The sequence below is a fragment of the Calonectris borealis genome, chromosome 13, assembly GCF_964195595.1.
Source record: "Calonectris borealis chromosome 13, bCalBor7.hap1.2, whole genome shotgun sequence".
Classification (NCBI taxonomy): Eukaryota; Metazoa; Chordata; class Aves; order Procellariiformes; family Procellariidae; genus Calonectris; species Calonectris borealis.
Genome location: NC_134324.1, coordinates 19,991,080 through 20,014,941, shown reverse-complemented (window position 1 = coordinate 20,014,941; position 23,862 = coordinate 19,991,080). Strand labels below are relative to the sequence as shown.

At 40.7% G+C, this 23,862-nt stretch overlaps 1 protein-coding gene across 1 annotated transcript in view; it reads left to right on the top strand.

Moving 5' to 3' along the window:
- COL4A6 (collagen type IV alpha 6 chain) overlaps positions 1-23,862 on the top strand; it is a 91,414-nt gene that overhangs the window by 40,277 nt on the left and 27,275 nt on the right. Inside the window, exons 4-20 of the mRNA XM_075162703.1 lie at positions 391-435; positions 6,246-6,362; positions 8,869-8,937; positions 10,422-10,457; positions 10,880-10,942; positions 11,594-11,629; positions 11,767-11,808; positions 12,679-12,771; positions 13,835-13,888; positions 15,294-15,353; positions 16,277-16,321; positions 17,552-17,605; positions 18,916-18,985; positions 19,723-19,833; positions 20,674-20,823; positions 22,613-22,717; positions 23,611-23,771. Coding sequence (XP_075018804.1) covers positions 391-435; positions 6,246-6,362; positions 8,869-8,937; positions 10,422-10,457; positions 10,880-10,942; positions 11,594-11,629; positions 11,767-11,808; positions 12,679-12,771; positions 13,835-13,888; positions 15,294-15,353; positions 16,277-16,321; positions 17,552-17,605; positions 18,916-18,985; positions 19,723-19,833; positions 20,674-20,823; positions 22,613-22,717; positions 23,611-23,771 — 1,311 coding nt within the window. The remainder of the gene's footprint in view (positions 1-390; positions 436-6,245; positions 6,363-8,868; positions 8,938-10,421; positions 10,458-10,879; positions 10,943-11,593; positions 11,630-11,766; positions 11,809-12,678; positions 12,772-13,834; positions 13,889-15,293; positions 15,354-16,276; positions 16,322-17,551; positions 17,606-18,915; positions 18,986-19,722; positions 19,834-20,673; positions 20,824-22,612; positions 22,718-23,610; positions 23,772-23,862) is intronic.

Sequence of the window (23,862 nt, the reverse complement as noted above, 5' to 3'; positions counted from 1 at the left end):
GCTATCCAATTATAGACAGCAAAACCCATAAGTCCTTTTGAAACTCTTGGAAGGTCAAATGTGACACTGAGAGTTAAGCTTATACTGGATTGTTTATTTTCCTGGCATCTTGTTTTCCCCAGATGTGCAGTAGGAGATTATATTTTTACTTTAAATTGCCAGATTAAAACATTCCCGAAACACTCATTTGGCATCCACTCAAGCTCAGATGCTGGGTTCCTATCTTCACTGACCCCTGTGGTCAGAGAGAATCTGCATGAGATAGTTTGCTCCTTTTGGTTTTGAAAGCTAAAGTCCAAGACCGAAAATGTTGGAATGAAAAGTATCTCACAGGTAACTGAAATATACGGATTGATGAAGTGAAATTTAATGTGTACTGTTTTTCTTCAGGGTCCAATGGGAGTTCCAGGATTTCAAGGCATCAACGGGATCCCAGTAAGTTTGCATATGTAAATATAAATCACCAGAATGTTAGTCACAACCAAAAGCACGTAAGCACAATGAGACTGTCCTAGCACATGCATAGCGTATCTTGCAAGTGCTTGCTTCTCCCTGGAGGGAAATGGCAGTGTTTGTTAGTCTACCTGATGATCCCATGCTGTTTTGTAAGAAGTTTGGATCCTAGTATGGGATGATAGGAAGTTGATAAGGAAGTGAGCCTAGGTTACATGGGGATCCATTGCAACATTGATAAGCTTTTCTTTCAACACCGTGTTTTCTCAGCGCCATGTCTAGAAAAAACCATATCGTAAAATCATAGACTTAGAGTTGAAAGGGACCTCAGACAGTCAAATGGGCATGATCAGCTGTGCTTCAGGCCATTTTTAGTATGCGTTTCCTAACCAATTCTTAACACCTTGTAATGATGGAGACTCTTAACTTCTCTGTTAGAAAAGCTTTGCTAATGCCTAACTTCCGTCTTTCTTTCTGCAATTTAAACCTCTTAGTTCTCATCTTACTCATTGTGGACACAGAGAGCAGATTGTTCCCTTTTATTTTGTAGTAGCCTTCTTGTATGTGATAACTGTTATCAGGTCTCCCTCATTATTCTTTTGCCATGATGTGAATTAAAACAGTGAGGCCTGAGGCCCTCCAGAGAAGCCTTGCTTCTCCACTAGGTGCTAGTTCTGGTTTAGATTTGAGCCTTTGAGAAACCTAAGACAGGAAAGAAATAATTGCTGCATTTTCCAGGTGATAGGGGTAGGTAACCACTTTCCCTGACCACCAGGAGTTTTTTTGTTTGTTTCTTTCATTCTTTAGAATTTTAACATTCTAGTGACAATTGTTTCCTTTACGATACAAAACATTATGTGCCTAGAGTGTTTTGACCAGCTTTCTTTTGCTTTGGTTTTTCCCAGTGATTTTTGCAAAGATGTCTTACAGACACTTTACCTCAGGGGATTTTTAGCTGGCCCAGCTTTAGAAGTTGCCCCAAACTTCCTTACGCCCTCTACACTATTTAGTTTATCCTGCTTCCTCCTTCTGGTGTTAGAATTCTTTTTCTTTTCTTGATAAAATTTTTCCATCTTCTGTATTGTTGTGCCTTCGGACTATACTCATGCTCTTTCTCATCTTCCCTACTTCCTCAGCTGGCCAAGAGCTCCAACAGTTGAGCTGTGTTTTCTTACTTCCTATCAAAAACTGAATTGTTTTGATAGATTGGCTGAAGATGCACAGTTGGCCCTGTAAATGATTGCTTGATTCCAGTTCCTTCCTGGCCCTTGTCCTTCTCTCCCCCTCTGCTCATCCTTGCCTGTGTTCTCTCCTGCTCTACTCCCTTGCTGCTATTTTTTTTTTTCCCCACCAGCCAACTCTCTAGCTCTGAAGAGAACAAGCTGTTCCCATAATACTTAATTTAATTGAACGCACTGTGGGAACATGCTGTTCTCAGGGTATTTTTTCAGATGGGGCTCTGGAGAAAGGGGATTCCTAACAATAAGGGGAGGCAGAGATACAGCAACAGCCATTGCCAGGTAGTTGGCAGTGACATGCATTCCAAGGAGGGAGTAGGGGAGGTAGATGAGAGGATTCAAAGCCTCCAGCATATGCAGATCCACTTTGTCTGCTTTACAGTATTCTGCAGGTGGACGAATGGGGAGGAGGCAGATTTTGCTGCTCACGAACAGCAAAGTGCTCACCACTGTGGCTCTTCTGTGCCACAACTGCAGGACAGAAAAAGGGGGAAGGGAAACTAGTTCATACTGTTTACATTCTAGCCATTGAGATAAATACTTCCATTCTAGGGTGAAAATAGCAACCACCACTGCTTGAGAAAATATTTATACTTCTGCCAGTTGCATTTCAGGATAGGGAGTAGCTTAGGTTTGTTGTGAAATATATACGAACATATGCACATTATATGGATGTGTGAAATTTAGAGCAAAGGAGAGAGAGCATGTGTGTGCTGATACATGTAAAAGAGAAGTAAAAATATATTGCTATCTCTGCACAAGAATATGCTCCTAAATATGAAAAGAGATTCTTTGTAGTATGCAGGTATGTTAGCATGGACAGGTATACTTTAGTCATGGCCAAAGGACTGCAAGGCTGTGATTCAGAGGGGAATCCCACTATTGACCTTAGGGGAAGTGGTGTTCCACAGAGTTCCCTAGGGGAATGCTAGTGGCGAGTAAATCATGTTGTTGCAGCTGGTCTGACAAATCCCTTTAACCTAGTAAATACAGCAGCTACATGTGTTTATTGCTAGCCTTTTGTGTCACACTGTAGAAGAAACCCTCAAATCCTTAGACCTACTCGGGAAGTTTATTTTTTCCTATAGGACAAGATTCAAGGATACCTCTGGCAAAGGCTGGAACTGGAGCCAGGAGATGTATATAGCTTTTCGTGAACTGTCCAAGGAGTTCTAGATGGAAATATTTCTATGAGAAGTGAGCCCTTGCCTGTACCATGAAAGCTAGAGCTACATGGAGAGGCAAAGTTATCTATTTTGTGACCCTCCTAGAGGAAACGCAAGCACTTGGCGATGGCTGTAAAAAGGCCACTTTGCCGTAGCAATCCGTGAAACTGCTTATTCGATTAGTTTTGTGTTCATTCTTAATTGCATTTGTTTCCCTGTTTTTAAATATTTGTTGAGCTCTCCTGTTAGAATCGTCTTTGTGCTGTTTGATATAGAAAAGAGGCCCCTTGGGATCACAGTGTTAGTGTATGAGCAAGAGTCAGATAAAGCAAGGGCCTAGATGAACAGTTCAAGTTTCCTTATCTGTCTCACAGGGAATGTCTCCTTTTGTGAGAACAGAGAGCACAAGCGATCTCTTCAGCTTGTGTTTTAACTCAGGTCTGTAAACTAGTCACCCTGCCATGTATAAGTAAAGCCTGTAAGTCTTCTGCCTTCGTCAGTTGAGGTGCTTGTGCTGAATTGGCACATCTGCCAAAACAGGAATTAGAGGTGAGAGCAGTGAAACTATTAAGCACCGTTTTTCAGGTCAAAGCAGTTCTTTAAATCAGTATTTTAAATCCCTGGGGAAAAGGTTCATGTAAGACAGAACTTTACAACTCTCAAGGAAGTCAATTGGTGGGTGCTCAGTATCTCCTCAAGTAAGGTTCTTAAAACAAAACATTGTGAACTCTGATAGCAGATTACATAGAAAGTAGTAAATCCTGTGGATTTTTTTCCTAAAGCAAAAGAGACAGCATGTGTGTGCGTGTGTGTCAGTCTGTGTCATGCTTTGGCTCAGAACCACAGACATGGATGCCATGGGATTAAGTGACAGGACCACAGGTTTATTTATTACACGTAAGAAATCACTGTGATCAGCATACTTTATGTCCTCTCTTTGTGAGCCCTTCTCACATATTAAGAGGATACCAAAATCTTTTGGGCCACTTACAGACTGTGTTGGTCCAAGGGTTAGGAGATCTCACCCAAAGCGTTTCCCAAGATATGAGGCCATCAGTCAGCTGCCTGCGGTGGGCTGGCTCTTGGCCAGCACTAAAGGCTTAGCAGCTTGGCTTCCCGTTGTCTAGCTCCGAGGGGCAGATGTTGGCCGTTCAGCTTCACTAAACCCTGCAGCTGGTCACCTTATGTTGTAACCAGATACATGTGCACTTGTTCCACATAGCTTCTGGTTTTGTTGATGCTGTAAACAAAGTGAAAGACCTGGTAGACATTGACTACTCTGGCCTCCCTCTGCAGTCACAACCTGTCCCGTCAGAGACTTGCTGCTCTTGGCTATGATGTCTTGCATGGATGGAGGAGGGTGGGTTGCCACTGATTTCTTCCAGCTTTGGGAACCAAATGAGATAATTTCTAAGAGACAAACATAAGTGGCAATAAATTGGTGCTTCAGCCTTCTCCTGTCACTTTACCAGGGCCTGGCAAGTCCCTGCTTGCACAGCATGTGTAGGTGTTTTGACAAATAGGTTTTAATCATCAGGGCAACTGGTACTATGTACGCAGTGGTGCCTGATGCTAATGCTTTGGGATGACTTCATTCCATGTCCTGAGGCCTTGTTTAATCTCAAATTTATACTTGTCTGGGTGAGCTGCCTTGATCCTGTAGCGGAGACACGCTTTACATTCATTCAGTTTCCACCTTATTGATTGACAGAGAGCTCTCTCCCCTTCTCTCCATTTTGTTGGCACAAATCGCAATGCAGTTCCCAAATGAGCTGGGCCAAGGAACTCACCTGGCTGAAAATTAACCCCATTAAGAAACAGAACAGTTATTTCTCTGCTCTGTTGGTTTCCTGCTCTGACTCGCCTATTCTGCCTGTGCTTATGCTAGCACAGGGAAGAGATAGGTGTGAGTAAACAGGAGTGTGCGATGGCCCTCCTGGCAGCAGCTGAGACCAGTGATCAGCTTGAGTATTTATGTAATTATGGCCTAAGTTGCTCTGCATCCTTGGGAAAGTCACTCTGCTACTGTGTGCCCCCAGCTTCTCATCTGTAAAATGAAGATTATAGCATTCCCACATTTTTGCAAGGCATTTTAATTTAAGATCCTTGGATAAAAGGCTTTACATTACTGCAAAGTTCTCATTGAGTTTGGTCAGAGCATACGATATTGGCTTGGACTGGGAAGACCTTTAGCAACACAAATGTGTTTTGTTTTAATGTCAGGCATGAAGAATTGTTAATGTTCTGCTTTATCTCCATTTTATCCATGTTTATTTTTTTACTTTCCTCGTGTGAGTCATAACTTGTTTAATGCCATATCTTAAGGATGAATCTTTGGGATCAAACAAAAGTACTTTTGGGATGAGTCAAGATCAGGGTGTACAGAGGGAAGGGAGAGAACTGTCAGTTACTGATACTATCTCCATAAGTCTCATTTTTCTTCCTGCCACAAAACACTGTCTTTAAGTGTCACAGAACTCATTTCTATGAAAAGGAGGATAGAATAAGGAGCTGTTTGAAACCTGGGTAGTGTGACTGACAGTTCTGCCTTTCTGGGTTTTGCCTACACGTACCCATATGACACTGAAGAAAAAGTAACTAAAGTCTCAAACTTTGATCTCCTTTGCACCAGTACCATGCTGAGCAAACTCCAGTCAAATTAATAGAGCTATACCAGGGCAAAAGAGGTGTGAAATCAGAATTAGGTACAATTGTATTTTACTCTGTTTGATTAATAATTGACGATTACAAACACTTTCTTTTAAATGCTGTTAGTTTAATTACGTCTTTCTCCCAGTTGCTTTACCTAAGGTTTTAAGTTTAATATAACAAGAAAAGCTGTTTTGCTTGAATGGCCTGATGCTGGAGGTGTAACATCTGTTGAACTATTAAAGGAAAGAATCCACACTGGAGAGGAAGAGAAGTCACTGGAACTTTAAGCAGATTGGAATTATAAATGCTCAGTATTGTTGAGTCTGCCTCTGCCCTTGTTTTTACATGAGCAGCTTCCATTCCTGGTGTCAGGTGCACTCTTGCGTGCTGTTTTACACTGTGTTATACGCCATATATTTCAGACTGCTGTGGGATGAGTATTGCCCTTTTGGGACCTACTCATGCACAAGTTATGTACTTCAGAAAATTATCCCTTGGAGAAAAAGGTAATTAAATGAATGCAGCCAATGTTCTAGGATTTAAGCTTTGGGAGGATAAACAATGCTGGCCGAAGAAGCTAGTTCTGTTGCAGTCTGCCATACACTGAACTTGAGTGGGAGTTGTGCATTTCTTTTGTTTTGTGTTGCCATTTGGAAGATATCAGTTTTCTGGGGACAGTATTACTAATAAAATAATGCATCTTGTCAGTCATTTTCTCTTTTTCCCTTTTACACAGGGTCACCCTGGGCAATCTGGACCTAGAGGTCTGCCTGGCCTCGACGGCTGCAATGGTACCATTGGGAGTCCTGGCGTTTCTGGATCAGATGGGTTTCCTGGCCTACCTGGGCTGCCTGTACGTCCCAGTTTGAATATGGTGTTTTGTAGTCACTAAGCCAGGACTTGCTTTTCATGCCATTGTTGGAAAAGTAATTCCCAAGTATTTAGGAAGAACCTTAATAACCCTAAGTTTATTAGCATTGTTAGAGCTCAGTATCATTTTCTTATTGAAATTCCACTCTGAGGATAAAATGAAGATCCTGTGAATTCAGTATGCTCCCACAACAAGTTATACCTTTGTCACTGGCAGTATTCAAGCTAACTCAGAAGAAACCATGATAAAGTTTTTAAGAACCATGAAGTGTCAAACGTCTTCCACCTGGTACTTTTCAAGTTAGTGGATGCTGATTCAGGAAAGGATGTTATCACATATTCAAGTCTATGCATCAAATGTTGGATGCCTTCCTTCAGGTCTTAAGATAGCCAAAAGCTTCAGTCTCACTGAGTGTCAATAGGATTTACTTTCCAGGGTATGTGTTTTACTTTTGAAAACACTTTTCTACGAGCTTGGAGTTTTATCTAGCCTGCATTGGACATCTTAAAGTTAGTGTCTAATCTATTCACCTGGAATCCTCTTAGAGAGTGGTACTTGCGAGAGCATTTCTCTCCCTCTACCTTTCAGCATGAATTGTCTTTGGAGATACCCATTTTTCTCCATTGACTGTAGAGGAAGTGAAAGTAGCTGGGTCATGCTCTACACTCTGTTTTAAGTGGGTAGGATCAGATATAAGAACTCCACTCCTAGATGCTTTTGGAATTACAGTCTGTTTTATAAAAGTACGTGGTTATTTTTGAAGTGTAAGCAAAAAATATTTGACTTCATATTAAAATATTTGACAAATATTTGAATATTTGTTCACATTCGAAGCATGTGAACATCTTACAAACACAGGTCATGTGACTAATCATACATGTAATGGAATTCCTTTGCACCTATACATGAAGAAGAGGAAGAAAATACATCTTGCGGATGTAAATAATGCCATTTGTTTCAGCATTTCTAAACTGTGCTGAGACATCTTTACATGTCATCCAGACTTGAAATTCATATGATGTTGAAAAATACTGAAGCAATAAGATCAAATTAAAGTACTGCATTCTAAAGTAACTGATTTACGCATACCTGCTGCTCAAATTTCTATTTTGTAATGCTTGTAAGATTACATTTTTGGCAAGGAAAGCTGCTTGGATCAGCCAACCCCTCTCAAAGTAAGTTGGCAATTAAATGAAATCACCTCAGAATAAATTGGAGGGGATGATCAAGATTAAAATAAATTGGGTAAATCTAGAATTATAATGGCAGCTTTTTCGGAAGATTCATGCAATCTATCAGTTTTTTCTTTCATTGATTCTAAACAAAATTCGGTGTTTTACAGTGTTAAACGAGATAGAATCATAGGATGGTTTGGGTTGGAAGGGAAGTTAAAGATCCATATAGTTCCAACCCTGCCACCATGGGCGGGGATACCTTCCACTAGATCAGGTTGCTCAAAGCCCCATCCAGCCTGGCCTTGAACACTTTGAGGGAGAGGGCATCCACAACTTCTCTGGGCAACCTCTTCCAGTGTCTCACCACCCTCACAGTAAAGAATTTCTTCCTTACATCTAATCCAAATCTACCCTCTTTCAGTTTAAAGCCATTACCCCTCATCCTATCACTACCCTCCCTGATAAAGAGTTCCTCCCCATCTTTCCTGTAGGCCCCCTATAAGTACTGGAAGGTCGCTATAAGGTCTCCCCAGAGCCTTCTCTTCTCTAGGCTAAATAACCCCAACTCTCTCAGCTTGTCCTCATAGGGGAGGTGCTCCAGCCCCTCGATCATCTTCATGGCCCTCCTCTGGACCTGCTCCAACAGGTCCATGTCTTTCTTATGTTGGGGGCCCCAGAGGTGAACACAGTACTGCAGGTAGGGTCTTACGAGAGCCGAGTAGAGGGGCAGAATCACCTCCCGCGACCTGCTGGCCATGCTTCTTTTGATGCAGCCCAGGATATGGTTGGCTTTCTGGCTGTGAGCATACATTTTCATCCACCAGTACCTCCAAGTCCTTCTCCACAGGGCTGCTCTCAATCCACTCATTGCCCAGCCTGAATCCATGTTTGGGATTGCCCCAACTCAGGTGACCTTGTTGAACTTCATGAGGTTTGCATAGGCCCACCCCTCTAGCCTCTTAAGGTCCTTCTGGATAGCACTGATATGTATATGAACAGGAGGGTTACACCATGTCAAGCAGATTCAAATAGGATCTTAAAAGTTGTCGAATATCTAAAATAAAAGGGAAATCTAATATAAACAGGAAAATACCAGAGAAAACGTTTGCAGAACCTTGTTTTTCTAAAGCTGCAGGAAGTCTTAAGTTCTCATAATACCACAGCTTCTTTGACAAAGCTGCAGTGGTACTTTTGCAGTTTACTGGAGCCAGGAGTTTGCCTTGTTCATTATGCTGAATGTAAATTCTTTCAAAACTAAATCAGTATTTTTTCCAGAAATTTATTTTTGACTTCTTTTTTTTTTTTTTAATCAGGGTCATCCTGGCCCAAAAGGCCTTAAAGGAGAACCTGTTTTTGCTCAAGGCAGTCTTAAAGGAATGAAGGTAAGACTTGTCATCACATAGGAGAAAATGCAGTACAAGAAATACTTTGATGCCCTACAGGTTGCAGGGCTGATGCTGCAGGTTAGATTGCTCATGATGTTAGACGTGGGTATCCTGGGTATGTCTGAATGCAGAGCTGTGGAAAAAGCCTTGTAATAACTTCATTAATGACAACACAGAATACTCTCAGAATTTGGAATTGCTTGGTCTTTGCAGAGATCTTGTTCATCCCATACTGGGATGCTGGAACATTGCTCATTCTGTTACTGTTCAGTGTAGTTGTTGGTCCTTCACTTGTCTCTGGAGAGCTAGCACCATTCGTTTGTGGTGTCAAACCATGGTTGTGAGGAATTTCTTGTAAGCTTATCCTGACTTACATGAGGTAGCATATGTGTTTCTAGATGCAGATGTAGCAAAGGAGAGGCCCTTCACCCGCACTCGGAACTTTCCTGTACCTGACATCTTTGCAAGTGCCAGGTCTGTTGAAATAACAGCTCAGGAAACTCGCAAGTGCATGTTAAGATTTCTACTGTGAAATCCCACCTACCTCCCAGTGTTTTTTGTACTGGGAGGTACCAGTAAGTAATCAGTCATATTCTCGGTTTGAATACATGAATATCATATCCCACTCATAGTATTCCATCCTTTGCCGCTGTGAAGTCAGGATTTTACTCTTTCTATTTAATAAGGACCTCACCCTGAAATGTCTGTATCAAGTCTGTAATTTTATTTCCTGAACAGAAAATACAAACTATGGACAGACAAGTTCAGTTTATTGTTCAGAACAGTTCAGAATATGCTCATGTAAAAGGTTTGGTTCTTTGTTGCCTTGAAACAAACACTCACCAGCTTACCGTGGTTTGGATTTTTGCCAGAAGTACTAGGATTGAAGTAAATCGACAAAGGATTCAGTACCTCTTGTGGTACTGAATTCAGCAATAGTTAGCAGCCTCATGCTTCATTAAATATTGAAAATATTAAGACATTTATTCTATCATGTAAGGCCCCTCATACTGACTTTGTTGGTCAAAATTAAGAACTTTTCTAAAATTCTACCCACATTATATACAATCATAAGTTGGTAACAGTTGAAGAGATCTTTATTTATTTACTTCAGTATTTATCGGAAATACAGATAATTTGATATAATAATGATATGCTTTTACATATTTTGTAGTGGTTTTGTAATGAAAGTTTTTATACTGTCTTTTCCAGTGTTTTTACAATTAATACAAATTTTTTTTCTTGCCACTTCAGTTTCTCCTGTTACCCATAAATAAAATGGTTGTAATTTCTCCGGGGTTTTGGAATCTCTCCATTACCCAATTTAAATATGGAAGCACAGGTGTCAAAATATTTTCCCACTTACACTTGATCTAATATTAACTAACAGGAAGTTTTTCTATTTATACAAAACTTAACGTTCCTTGTAGTTTGTTGCAATAACATATTGTCATTTTTACTTATGCATTTATAATTTTTAGGGAGAAAATGGTCTTCCTGGATTGGATGGAATTTCTGTAAGTTATTAGTTTGGGGAATAATAATTTTAAAGAATATTAAGTAGGTAATTTTTCTTGTATTGGTTCTCAAGGACACTTCAAATTAGTGGGCCATATATTTACACGTGTGATACCAGTAACATGAGCAATTCCAGCTTTGTAATGGTATGAGTAGATCCACATTATGGCAGAGGAGATCAGATTTTTGCTATTTGTTCCATTTTCCCTTTTTCAAATCAAACTCCCTTCTACCATTGAACTCTGTAACTTTGATTTTCAAAATACATCTAATAATATGAAATGGATTGTTATAGTATTTAAATTGGCATACTTAATTAGGGACTATTACTTAATGTTTCCTGAGACTCACTTTGTCTTTGGTTGAGGTTTGATGGGGTAAGTGCTACACATTCTGTATTTGTCCTATGTTCTTCTTATAGGGCCCAAAGGGTTCTCCAGGTCCAATAGGTTCTGCAGGCCCTATAGGATTACCAGGTTTGCAGGTGAGAGACCTCAACTGTTGCACTTGTTGATAGAAAGTTCAAAATGTTGGCAGTTTTCCCTCTTTACCTGTATTTGTGTCATGACAATGAGCAAAAGTGTGTGTGCATCTAAAAGGACTGAGGACAACTGACTTCAAGCGTAGAATACTTGAACTTAGCTAGTTTAATCTAATCACAAGAGAGAAGGCTCCTCTCTGGAGCAGTGTTCAGAGCAGCAATCATGAATGAGGGCTCCAGCAAAGCCCTAGAGCGCTGTCTACAAACACTACATTAGGCTATTCTGAGCACTTCCTTAGCTCGGGACTAGAGGGAATATGCTGACCTCTGCATGTTTGGGGCCTTTATCATCGTGAAATATGCTAAAGAGTTGTTTTTTCAAGATACTACAGGAGAGTTTCCATTAGGCAGAGGTAAAAACGAGCTACATCTTTGTTGCTTTTAAATTGAATTTTGCTCTTAATTAACCACAGTGCCAAAGGGCTATGCTGTCTATTATAGAAGTGAAGACGTGAAGATCATGTGTATCAGTTACTTTTGCTTTGAGGGCAAGAGGTGAAAGTTCAGGCACCACTGCAGATCCCAGCATTGCTCCAATTGTGTGCATCCTAATTAAGTCAAAAGAAATAAAATCTTTATCTTCTTCATGTTTAGGGTCCAATGGGTCCTCCTGGGCCACCAGGTCCAAAAGTAAGTATCTACCTTTTCTGTCTTCTTTCTACACCTGATCGTTGGCTTTTTTAACAGTGCTGTGCGCCTAGATGATAGTGATGCTGCTGTTGCTGTTGTTTTATTATTCATTCACCATTGTTTTTTTTCTCTTCTAGGGTAACATGGGATTAGGCTTTCAAGGAGAGAAAGGAGAAAAGGTAGGTGAAACTTGTTCTATTATGGAAAGAGCATGAAATAATACTCGTGTTCCATCATAGCTTGATCCTCTAGAAAGTGGCTAGATTCTAGTGTTTTCTTCTTTTCCTTTTTCTTTTCTTCTCTTGGACTGATTGACAGTTCAAATACTAAAGAGTCTTGCTGGTTCCTTGTCTGTTGGTACACAAAAAAAGGATGGGAACTTTTTCTGGATGAAGGGGGGAAAGGGAAAATCTCAATTCAGCGCAGTATTTTCATGGTTATCGAGACATGAGGTCCTTAGACATCTTTTGAATCTCTGTCTTTCAGTTTCTTTGGACCCTCACCTCTTGTATTGAATTATTCTACTGACTTCATTCTTTCTGGCTTTCATAATATTCTTTGGGTCAACCGATGCGTAATTTATAATCTCAGTATCCTAAATGGGTGTCCTGCAGTCTGTGTGAGAATTTACACTGGCATAATGGGGCTTCTCAAAGTTCACAATTTGGGACTTGATTCTGCTGCTGTTAAAATCAGTTCTCAGCATTCTACACTTCTAATTGTTTCTTGTCTTCTTTTCTTTCATATTTCTCCTCAAAGTTTTTCTGGGGTGTTTACCTGTGGATTCAAAAGCTGAGCCTTTTGGGTTTTTTTCCCTTGCCATGTTTTATATCCACGATGCCTCTGAAACAGATTTAATGCATTTTGTTCATCTTAATTTTCAGTCTGATCTTTTAACTTCCATGACCAAACTCCTGTGCCAGCATTAAGGGGCACAGATATTATGTATGTGGGATATAATTAGGGTGCTTTTATCTGATTCACAAGCCACTTTCATAGGAAATAAAATATGTTGTGCCTATGTTAATGGCTTCCTCTTTTGCTAACAGGGTGATGTAGGGCTGCCTGGCCCTCCAGGTCCCCCACCATCCACTGGAATACTGGAATTCATGGGATTTCCAAAAGGGAAGCAAGGAGAAAAGGTCTGTAAATTCGGTTTACAAACCCTCTCCCTCCCCATGCTCCTTCATTCAACCCGCCCCCTGGACAGTGAGAGCTGTTATATTTCCAAATCAAAATCATTTTCTGTACTAGTTTAATCTGCCAGATGGCTATTGAATAAAAATTTTCTTAGCTCAGAGCATTTGGACCACTGGAGAATGCATACCTTTCAGAAGGAGAAATCTGAAAGCTATTTAAAGTTTTTCGTCATTAATCCTAGAAATAAATGAACTGTAGTTTGTTTCTGTTGGAGCTGTGAAATTGTGTCAACTGAAGCAAAAAAACCCAAATCCATTTAGAAAAATAAATAAAAAGCTCTAGCTCTTTTGGTTTGGCTATGATGTGCACTGCTCTGAAATAATCAGATTTCTCTCCTTTACTTTGTTATCCTGGCATTTACTGAGATACATATTTAGCTCATCTGTGTTTTTATAAAAGCTGTATGGATCTTGAGTGAAACATTCTCTACACGCATGAAATTTAAGTATTAATTATAGATTTATAGAATTAATCTGGACCGATACAGGTTGGTTTGGGACCCCAGTCTGAGCTTGCCTAAGCCCCTGCATAAGTCATGAGAGATATTGTCTTTCTTGGTGGAATTAGATTAGCGTGAGGTGAGATTCAAACAAACGCCATTCCTTTTGGCTCACCCTTGAATTTGTAAGCAGGATTGTGAAGACATTATGCTATCTTATATGTTATTTTGCTGCTTTCCACGAAGTACTGTGCATGTTCCAATTCCCTAGTTGACGATATGAAATGCTTCTAGTTTGACTTCTAGCAGTGGAGGACAGTAGAACAACAGTTCCCAAGTAGTGGTCTTTGAAGCCATGGGAAGTGGTCACAGACAATCTGTTGCATGCACTGGCACTGTGCTGAGAGACACTATATCTGGCACATGATGACACAAATCAAGTATACTTGCTGACAAACAAATTACAAGGCCTTACTTTAGGTGTCAGGAGGATGATGGGTGGATTGGGGAAAGTCTTGCTTTCACAGGCACAGTGATTTATTTTGTTTACCTCTTCCCCTTGTCAGGGTGAGCCAGGCCCTCAAGGATTCCCTGGAGACAAAGGATTGCCTGGCATGCCGGTAAGGACAGAGGAGAGTGTTTAATATACGCTTCATACGGGTTAGATGATTCAACACCCTCTGAATAGCTCACAAGGTCTCTACAGGAGCTTCTAGGCACCAGAGTACTTTGAAAATCTGATAAAAATGTCCACAAGACTTTTTGAAGCGTGTAATTGTAATCTGATAGTTTTTTGTCCTGGAGATACAAGGAAGATAATGCTGTCCTACTGTAGAGGTTACAAAGCAGCCATCATTTCAGTGCATGTAATCTGCTGTTTGCAGAGGAGACCTGCAAGTAGACATACTCTTTACATGGCCACTTGATGGCAGTGTTTCTTGATGTCCCACAGAGCACTAGACATATTTTTTTAAAAAATCTTTTTTTTTTTATTATGTCTAAACATATTTTTTGTTATTTTACTTTAAAGTTGTAAAGCACATGCAGATCTTTGTCTATCTATATATACCCAGTTTTAAAATGGGCTGTTTAACATTAGTGCTCATAAACTCAGGAATGTGTAGCATCTTCTCTGTATGAATCAAGAACAACAATTTATCCCTGGATTCCGGAGAGCTATTTCCCAGCTTATAACCTTTTGTAAACACAGGTTATTTTGATAAGTTAGGGAATAAATATTTTGTGGAACTTCTGACTGATAAGATAAATTGTTTGCCAGTTTCTTCAACATACAGATGTTCTTAGTAGAAAGACGTGCAAGAAAAACCTGTACGTGAAGCACAGTTTGTTATTAGCCCTTCTGGACGTGTTCCATTATGTGCATGGTTAGCTTTATGCATCACAAGAGGCCCATTGAAGCTGGTGAGGTTGAACATATGTGTGAATTTAACCACAACCATAAGGTATTTCAAGATTGAAGCCTGAAAATTGCTTAACTACTGTAACTCTTGCTGAAATTAAATCCTGGTGTTCCATCTCTGGATTTTATACTTCTTGCTGACTGGGAAAACCTCTGAACATTTCCAAATGTTGAGCGTGAAAATACTAGCTTTGTGTCATTCTTAGGCTTTAGAAATGAAAAAGGGTGCTCTGAGCACCCTTGAGCTGCTGCTGTTAAGAAATGAGATTTGAAATAATTTCTAAATGTAGAATACAATACAGAGTAGCAGTGGCAGTGGCAGGACTTTGCTGTTTATAGCATGGGGTTACTTGCATTTGCTACGGAGAGATGTGCCATGGTTTAAATGGATGGAAGTAATGGGCAATGAAGAAGACAGCGTACTGCACATACTGCCAAGTCTGGTTGATACAGGGGGCAAAAGAATCCCAGCAGAAACGGTCAGTTCCCCTTGTCTTTCTGTTGTACTGTTTATATTAATAGATGGGTTTGTGCTCATTTTGTCTTAGGATTGTGCTATTCAATTCCAAACAGACCACAGATTTAATGTTGATATTTTTCCTCAGGGCTTTGGAAGTGTTGGAGAAAAGGGAGAAAAAGGTGTGCCTGGCTTACCAGGTGGCAGGGTAGGTAACTTCACAGAGTCCTTAAATGCCTGTTTGCAAACACATGAAGTGGGCCTTTCATCAACAGAAGCATTCCCAAAGCATGTAGGAGTCTCAGACACAGGACTGGGTCCCATAGTAGCCGGCACCATACAACAACAGAACCAATAGATAGTTCTTATCTCAGTAAAGTCTCAGATTAAAGGTGAGATGAAAGCTGTATACAGACAAAGCAGTCTAAGAAAATCATACGTAAGTATTTAGTGGAGATCTTGATACTGCAGGGCCTGTGTTTTTCCAGTTTTTTTGAAAGCTTCACAGAAAAGGAAGCTTCCAGGAGGTCCACATGAAGATAATAAAGAGGCCTTGCAGGGGCTTTAGGGAGCTCTTAACCAGTACCAGAACCAGCCATGAGAGAACACAGATAGATATTTGGGGAGGAAATGGGCAAGCTGCAATAGATCTTGGTCTAACTAGTTAATGATTGTGGGAGTTAACAGCATGCTCAATCACACACCAGCCATAGATTCTTCAAACCATGATGACCCTGCAGAGACGTGCTTATACACAACAAGAACACCAAAGCATTCTGTTCTGCACGTGCAGAATAAATTGTCAAGATAGAAAGTCTTGATTGCATTAAGTTTCATGGCTTTATAATTACAAACTAGCTACCTAACTTCCTAGTAAGTCAAGACACCATGACTTATTTAACTTGAACCGCTGATTAGAAAGACAATGGCTAAAGAAGATAAGACTTCTTTTATCAGTTATTCTGCTGAATTCTTTCAATTATGATTGGGAGATATGGAAAATCAGTGGTAGCTTCTCCTTTTGAAAGTTTTACCTTTTCATTCTTTGGTGCTGAGATATTTGGAGCCTGATATAATAAGACCAGACTGAGATGGAGCCTCTGAAAGTTAATGTTTTTTTTGCTGTTCTAGGGTCTTTTGGGACTGGATGGATCTGATGGGATTCCAGGGAGAAAGGTGAAATTTATTTTTTACTGTACTTACAATTACAGAAGCTATCTAACTGCTTAAGATCTACTGACTTCCTTATCTAGTGGCTCCAAGTTCTCTGATGGATGAATGCACCTGACTTATTAAACTAGCGAGAGTTAATGCCTAAAACTGTAGATCCCTTTAACTGTGTCTCTAGTAATCCCTACGTATTCAGAGGACCATCTCCACAGATTGGAAATTGTACATTCCCTCCTGGAACAATCAACTCTCCCACTTTTCCCCTTTTGGTGTGGAAATGGCCAGGTGATCAAGTGGCTGAAAACATGTTAAAGCACTTCCACTCACAGATACAGCAGTGGAAGTTGTTCAAGAAAGCAACTTTCAGAAATACAATTTTCATTTTGCATCCTGGAATTCAGTCACTTTCTTATATATTTTGTTTTATGTATGTCCTTTTCAAGATATACTGAAGGTGATGGTATCTCCAATATAATCTAATTCATATCTATATGTTGAAATTATATGATTAAAAACAAGCCCTGTATGACAAGTTTCTCAACAATACTGTGTATGGGCTATATTGGGGCCTACAGCTGTCCAAGACTTCAGCATCACAGGTGTCGTTTAAAGTTAAGATTCCCTGCTCCAGAGCTCTTGGAATATCCCATTTTGTCTGCAGTGGCAGTGGGATTTGCAATCCATACTGGGCCAGGTTGAGTATGTTACCCAATAGAGAACAGTAGATCACTTCTGTGGAGATTTCCAGTCACACACCCAGAAGGGGGATTTTGGAGTCCCTGAGAACGCTACCAGGAAATGGGTAGCTTGAGAGCTGGATCTCCCAGTGTCACTTTAAATGTTTTGGTGCCAATAATTTGTTGGAGAGGGAACAGAGTGGAGGGGAAAGTGTTGGGGACAAGGGAAATAATGTTCTAGACTCCTCACTCCACAAGCATTTCTACAGTTCTGTGAGAACTCCAAGGGTTCCTCCTGGTTTGGACACTCTCATGCCTGCTCACAAGTTCTCACCATCTTTACAGCGCAAGGAGGCCTAAAGGAGCTCTGGTATTTTGTGAGTGCTGAGAAATTGATGCCATCAGTTTTCGCTTTCTTTATTTGTTCTGCAAATGTTTGGTAGGACAATGAATTGGGTTTGTGATTCAAGTCCAGGCACCGCAGATGTCTCAGCTAACCAATAATGCCACTGTCTTATTGTCTCACTGCGTAACAGCGTTCACCTGTGTGACTTTGCAGGGTCATCCAGGTATTCCAGGCTATCCAGGACTAGATGGAGTCGAAGGCATGAAGGTAACTTCTGACATGAAAATACTAAAGCATTGCTTTTTAAAAGATATTTGCATGAATGAATAAGTATCATTATCCCAATCAAATCTCTTTACCTCTGTATCACTGTAATTTTCGGTATGTTTCAGTTCCTCATTTACTTTATTGTTAAGGATAAAAATGAATGATTACTGAACTATGAACATATTTTTATACCTTTACAATGTTCATTCATGTGACTTCATGACTTAAAATTGTAGGTGTAGTCTCTCTGGTCTCCTTTATCCTTACACCGATGCCATATTTACTGGACAATTGAGACAAGATTAGATGGAAGTAAGTGGATGTTAAGATAGTTGCCAAGGCTATCTGAAGTCTTAGGTCACAGATCTACAAGATTGACAAGCTTGAAAAGAACGTGTTCAATTTCTCGTACTGGAGATAAGCAATGCATAGCAGACATTTTCTGGGTATCTCACAACTTGGGCAGTCGGACATCTGGAAACTGAGTGGAAAATGGTTGGATGGTAGTTTTCTGTGAAAACCCCTTATCTGACACCAAGATTGGTAGGCGTGGAATGCAAGTACCTGAAGGGCTTTTTTGTGCAGAGCACATGGAAGAAGTAGTAGTACAGGTTTATGCCCAGAGGAGTATTACTGGAAGAAGCAACAAAGTGGCTCACTGCATGGTGTTTATATTATAAATATGATGGCAATTTGGACAACAGCCAGATTTTGCACTTGCTATTTCAAAGAGGATTTGATACAGTGTTAGAGTGAGACGAAGGAATGATACTGCAGTTTGTCACAACTTGCTTGTTCTACCTGGGGGATTTTATGGAGGAATCCCATTTTCCCGGAAGCTCCTATGATTGAAATTCAGGATTCCAAGGCAACACATAGCTGCAGTGATGAATGCTTTTAAAAATGGGTATGTTCATAGCAGCTCTCTCACTTTTACCACAAGGTTAACAAATTTGATCTATCTGATATTGGTCAATATGCTGATATGATAACTGGTCTTCTGTACACATGGTATATACATGTCCATGCTTCCTATTGAGGTAACGGGATGCCTTCAGAGGATAGCTGGATAGTAGCAAACACTTTATCTGCGGCAGCCATCCGTTTCATTGGACAGAAGTAGGTAAGTCAGGACAGCAGATGATTGTGAATAGCAGAAGAACAAAGTGAATTCTTCACCAAGAAAAAGAGTGATGGTTAGTCAGCGAATGACCACAGACATTGCTACCATAATACAGTCTGTTTCCTGACAAGCAGTCTTTCCCTCCATCACCGCTCTGAATGTGGCGTGAATCTGTTTTCTTCTACAGGGTGAATTAGGTGACATCGGTCCCCCGGGCCCTCCCATCGTTATTGACAGGGAAGGTGTAGTCATTTCAGGTATACATTTCCATTTTGTTTTGGAACTCGTCAGAAGCACTTTTTCTGATCCAACTTTCCTTCTTACTATATTTTACCAATTTTCCACATTGTGTATTGAGTCTAACTGACTCCTTGTTATTTTTCCTCTAATTTCTGTATTGTTGGCATACAGATACGTTTGGTCCCATATTTATAACTTCAGAGTTTAAAATAAACCTTTCATCCCCACATTGCAGAATGATATCTTTCAAGGCAGAATGAAATTTAGTGCCTGGGAGGCTGACTGTGTGTGAGCATGGGGAAGTGCTGTGTGTCCACCTGTGTGTCTTTCTTCAGTGTACTAAGGAAAAATGACTTCCTTGTGTTGCTTGGAAATGGGTACTCTGAATGTCATTCTGCTATTATTTGTCATTCAATGTGGTAAGAATATTGTTAAGAAAATGGGCTTAATTAACATCACAGCTGAATAAGGCCTGGATGAAAACAGTCTCTAAAGCTATAAAGGTAAGGGGACAAAGTGTATGATCTCTCCTATTCTCCCTCCTTTACATGCAGTCAAGTTTGAAACAACCTCTAACAGGTCAGGAGGAATTTTTCCTATTACTGGTAACTTTGACTAACAGGCTTACTGCTAACAGCTTTGCAACCTTTGCTGTCAATGAGATCAGTGGCCACCAGGGTATTGACTAAACCGAGTTTTTCAGCAGAAATTCTCATGAGTTTTTCCTCCTTGTTTTTCTGTATTTTTCTAATAGGTGCCCCGGGTGACCCTGGAAACCCGGGAATACCTGGTCCTCCAGGAGATGAAGGGATCAGTGGTTTACCAGGCCTTCCAGGAGCTCCAGGGTTTCCAGGCCTGGAGAGAGGTAAAGCAGCTGCTGACAGTGCCCTTAGCAGGCTGTTTTCTGTGTTTGTTGCTGGGAAGACTATGGGTAGTGGCCTGGAGATGGTGAAGGTACTGGAGCAAGCCTCTCCCTGCTCCTTCAGCTGGCTGATTTGCAGACTGCTGTATGAGACATAAGAGGCAGGGATGACACACAGGGAAACCAAGTATGTTGACTTGGATGGGAGCAGAATTAGTCCCACAATGATTACAGCCCAGGTGAGTCTTCAGGTGTGAATATTTGGTGTAGTAGTGTACACAGGAGGTTGGTTGTTTGATTTCCATTTCAAATGAGTTGATTGGCATAACCTTTCCTACATTTTAAATAATAGCAAATGTTTTTGAAAATTATTTTTTAATGACTTTTCATATTTGCAATAGAGAGCTAACAGACCGGGTAGATAAACCCATTGTAGGTGGAACTCATTTGTCTCATCGAAGATCTCACTTGAAAGTTTCTGTTTCACTTGAATGTCATCAGTGAAGTCCTGGCCTGCAATGATCCAGAGACTAGGAACTACTAAGGAAGTTATCTCACTCAAAGGAAATCAGAAAATAAATAAATGACAGTCTTACATAGTTAATTGTCTAACTGATCAGTGGGACTTAAATGCAGCCCTGTGAAGTTTTTTGGATGAGCAAAGGAGTGTATAAATGGGAGCCAGTTGTGCCTCCAATTAGTAAGTTTTCCTTTGTGTGCAATTATAAATTGTTCTGTGCTAACATGATTGCAGTTCAGGACACAACAGTAATTTTCATAACATTACAAATACTAGAATGTGTTTTCTGCTGGAGAGCTGCTCATTGTGTCATTGTTGTCTAGATGGAATGGGCTCTGGAGGGTCTCCAGGTATTCCAGGTGTGAAGGGTGAAGTGGGAGAACCAGGAAGAGCAACGATTGGATTACCAGGCACTCCCGGCAGAGATGGTTTACGGGGCCTGCCAGGAGCACCAGGATTGCCGGGTTCACCACGTATGTATATTTTTAACATCTATTTTTATATTGGATTCAGAGTGGAACAAGACAAATAATCATTTATATATTTATTTCTTTGCCAGTGAGGATTATTCATCTGTAAATCTTAAATGTTTGGTTGACACCTCATTGTGATTGTAACTCACAACCTTAAATAGCTGTATCAGCAGCCACCCCTCTCAAGTAAGAAAATACAGCTAATTATTGTTAGAGTGGTAACCTGAGAGACTGAAGCACAAGGTTGTGTAGACACAAGTTATGACACCGGGGACTTTGAAGTTCTAGGCTAGTCTCCTACTGGCTTAGATAAAGAATAGACCATGCCCTTATGAGCACCTGGGGTAAATGGCTAGTCTTGTGAGTAGGTATTTTGGGTACCACGAGTCAGATAGGATGCCAGAAGAGACAGTTTTCAGACCTAAGGAAATGTTATTTTATTTTTACGTGTTCATTTGTATGGATACCCTGTTTGGTTTAATTATGCATTGTTTTGTTTTCCTCAGAAATTGAGTATTACATGAAAAGGGTTGATTTTACACAAACCTTGTGTTTTACCATTTCGCCATAAACTGAGTTCAAACATCCTGTTTTATTTTTGAGAGCCAACCTTTCAAAACAGGGCACACTCCAGTGATGGAGCCAATGAGCATGGTCTGATTAGATGATTTTCTGTGGAGAAGAAATAAGTGCTCTCGTATTGTTAGAGTGGTAACCTGAGAGACTGAAGCACAAGGTTGTGTAGACACAAGTTATGACACCGGGGACTTTGAAGTTCTAGGCTAGTCTCCTACTGGCTTAGATAAAGAATAGACCATGCCCTTATGAGCACCTGGGGTAAATGTCTAGTCTTGTGAGTAGGTATTTTGGGTACCACGAGTCAGATAGGATGTTTGCTAGTCAAATCCAGCTCATTTTTCTGCAGAGTCTGTAAAGCTCTTGTAGCTGTTTTTAGCTGATGGTTGCGGTTTGTTTCCATGGAACATCAGATGGGTGCTGGTCAGCACTCCGTCTTACTGTTGTCGCTGAGGGGAAGGGTTTTCAGACGCAGTAGTTTTAGATTATGTTAGATCACTTTCCACTGCAGTTTCTGTCAGCTCACGTTTCATTCTATTCAGCATATAAAGAGACGTAGAAAATAATCCTGCAGTTATAAAGTGAGGGACAGGGAAAGTCCCCATAACCTTTTTGCCTTTTAGTCTCTTTCCTGAGCTGCAGCAACTTAATGAGAAGTTGAAGAGCTCTGCAGAAGGCAGGTAACCCTGGGGATGACTCTACCATGCCAGTAGCAGCAGAGACACTGCTCATATATGATAGCTTCTGTGCCAACAAAAAGGACAATGGCCAGCAGTCATCACAATCACCAATACATTGATTTGTCCCTTCAACTTCTATCCATATGAGTCTCAGCTTCTCCCAGAACTGTAAAGGCACATCTGCCATGAATAAGTCATTTGCCCTTCTTTATACAACCTGTTCACAGTTTGGTTAGTTTTTTGGCCAACTGTTAAGTCTTTGAAGAAGTGCAATGGTAGAGCAGTAGAGGAATGAAACTCTGTTGTATCCACATTGTGAGAGCTTTTGCTTTTCTGTATGAGAAACTAGAAGCAAACGTATGGCAGAGGACTGCAGCCTGTGATACCAACCAAGTTCCATCTCCTTGTGAAACTTCCAGTTGCGGTTTGATCCGGTGCCATTTCTGTCAGTTGCATAACTGACATTGTAAGCAATTAATGAGCTGGAAATCTAGCCTTCTTACGGCTTTTGCTTGCCTTCTTTCCGCATATAGGCCCTTCATTCCCCCCAGACACGAACCTGGATGGAAGGACTGGGGCACCAGGGGAGCCTGGACAAAGAGGGTTGCCAGGAGCTTTGGGTCCAAAGGGGTACAAAGGTAATTGACTCTTGTTTTGGGAGAGCCTTTTAGCAGTCATTGGGCCTCAGAAAGATATTTACACATGGTTAATATCCTAAGGGATGAGGTGGAAGTGTCTTTATGACAAATGACAGGAGGTTGAGATGGATTAAAGGAGCCAACAACCTTTACAATTTAGAAAGAGTTGTGCCAAGCACTGCCGGCAAAATCCTATTTCCTACTTCCTACTCTGCTCAGGCAAATAAGCAGATAAACATCTCGTACCCAGAAAATTAGCTAAGTTATACTTTAAAGCCATAGACGTAATGAGACTTAGAAATAAGATCTTGTTCACTGCTTTTTGCAGTATAGGCTGGAAATGACAGAGCAACTTAATTTTATTCTCCTCTGTGCTAAAAATGATGAGAATTTGTGACAGAACCAGCAGAAAAAGCCATGATGACGTGGATATCACTGTGCTTTGTGACTGTTTGGATCCATGGCCAGTTACGATTCGGGGAAATACAAAGATATCCAGCTGAGGGTCATTGTAACCTATGTGAGTGGGAGTATGGATTTGCTTTCTCTGATATATAACTACCTCTTTAAAAAACCACAAGACTTCTGTCCTAAAACTCTCCTAAAACCATCTGTTTAGGAGAGTCTAAACCTTTGAGAAGAGGTCAAGAAGTGCTGAGGTTCATGCTGCACATGGTAATTTGGTGATGGGCATTGCATAGAAATTAACCTGGACAAAACCTGAGCTTCACTTGCTTGACACTCACATCACCTGAGCAGAGTAGGCACAAAATCAAATCGTACAAGAATGGCTTTGTCCTAATTGAATCAAATACTGTTTTTGGAGCTCCTGCAACTGAAAAGGGTCTTTATCCAAATGAAACTGAGTTTGGAGTGTTGACTGTATTTTCCAGGAGAGGCAGGTGATTGTGCGTGTGATGGAGGAGTTACAAGAGCTGGTCTAAAAGGCATCTCAGGTCCACCAGGCCCATCGGGAAGCCCTGGTGTGCCTGGGATTAAGGGCATTGGTGGAGACCCAGGCACTGTGGGTGCACCGGGACTGCGAGGCCCTCCGGTAAGGCAGGAAGAGTTTATATTGGTTGTCATGAATTAAAGGAGAAAAAGTGCCCATGTGCAATTGCTGGTGTTGATTGTAGTGAAAACAG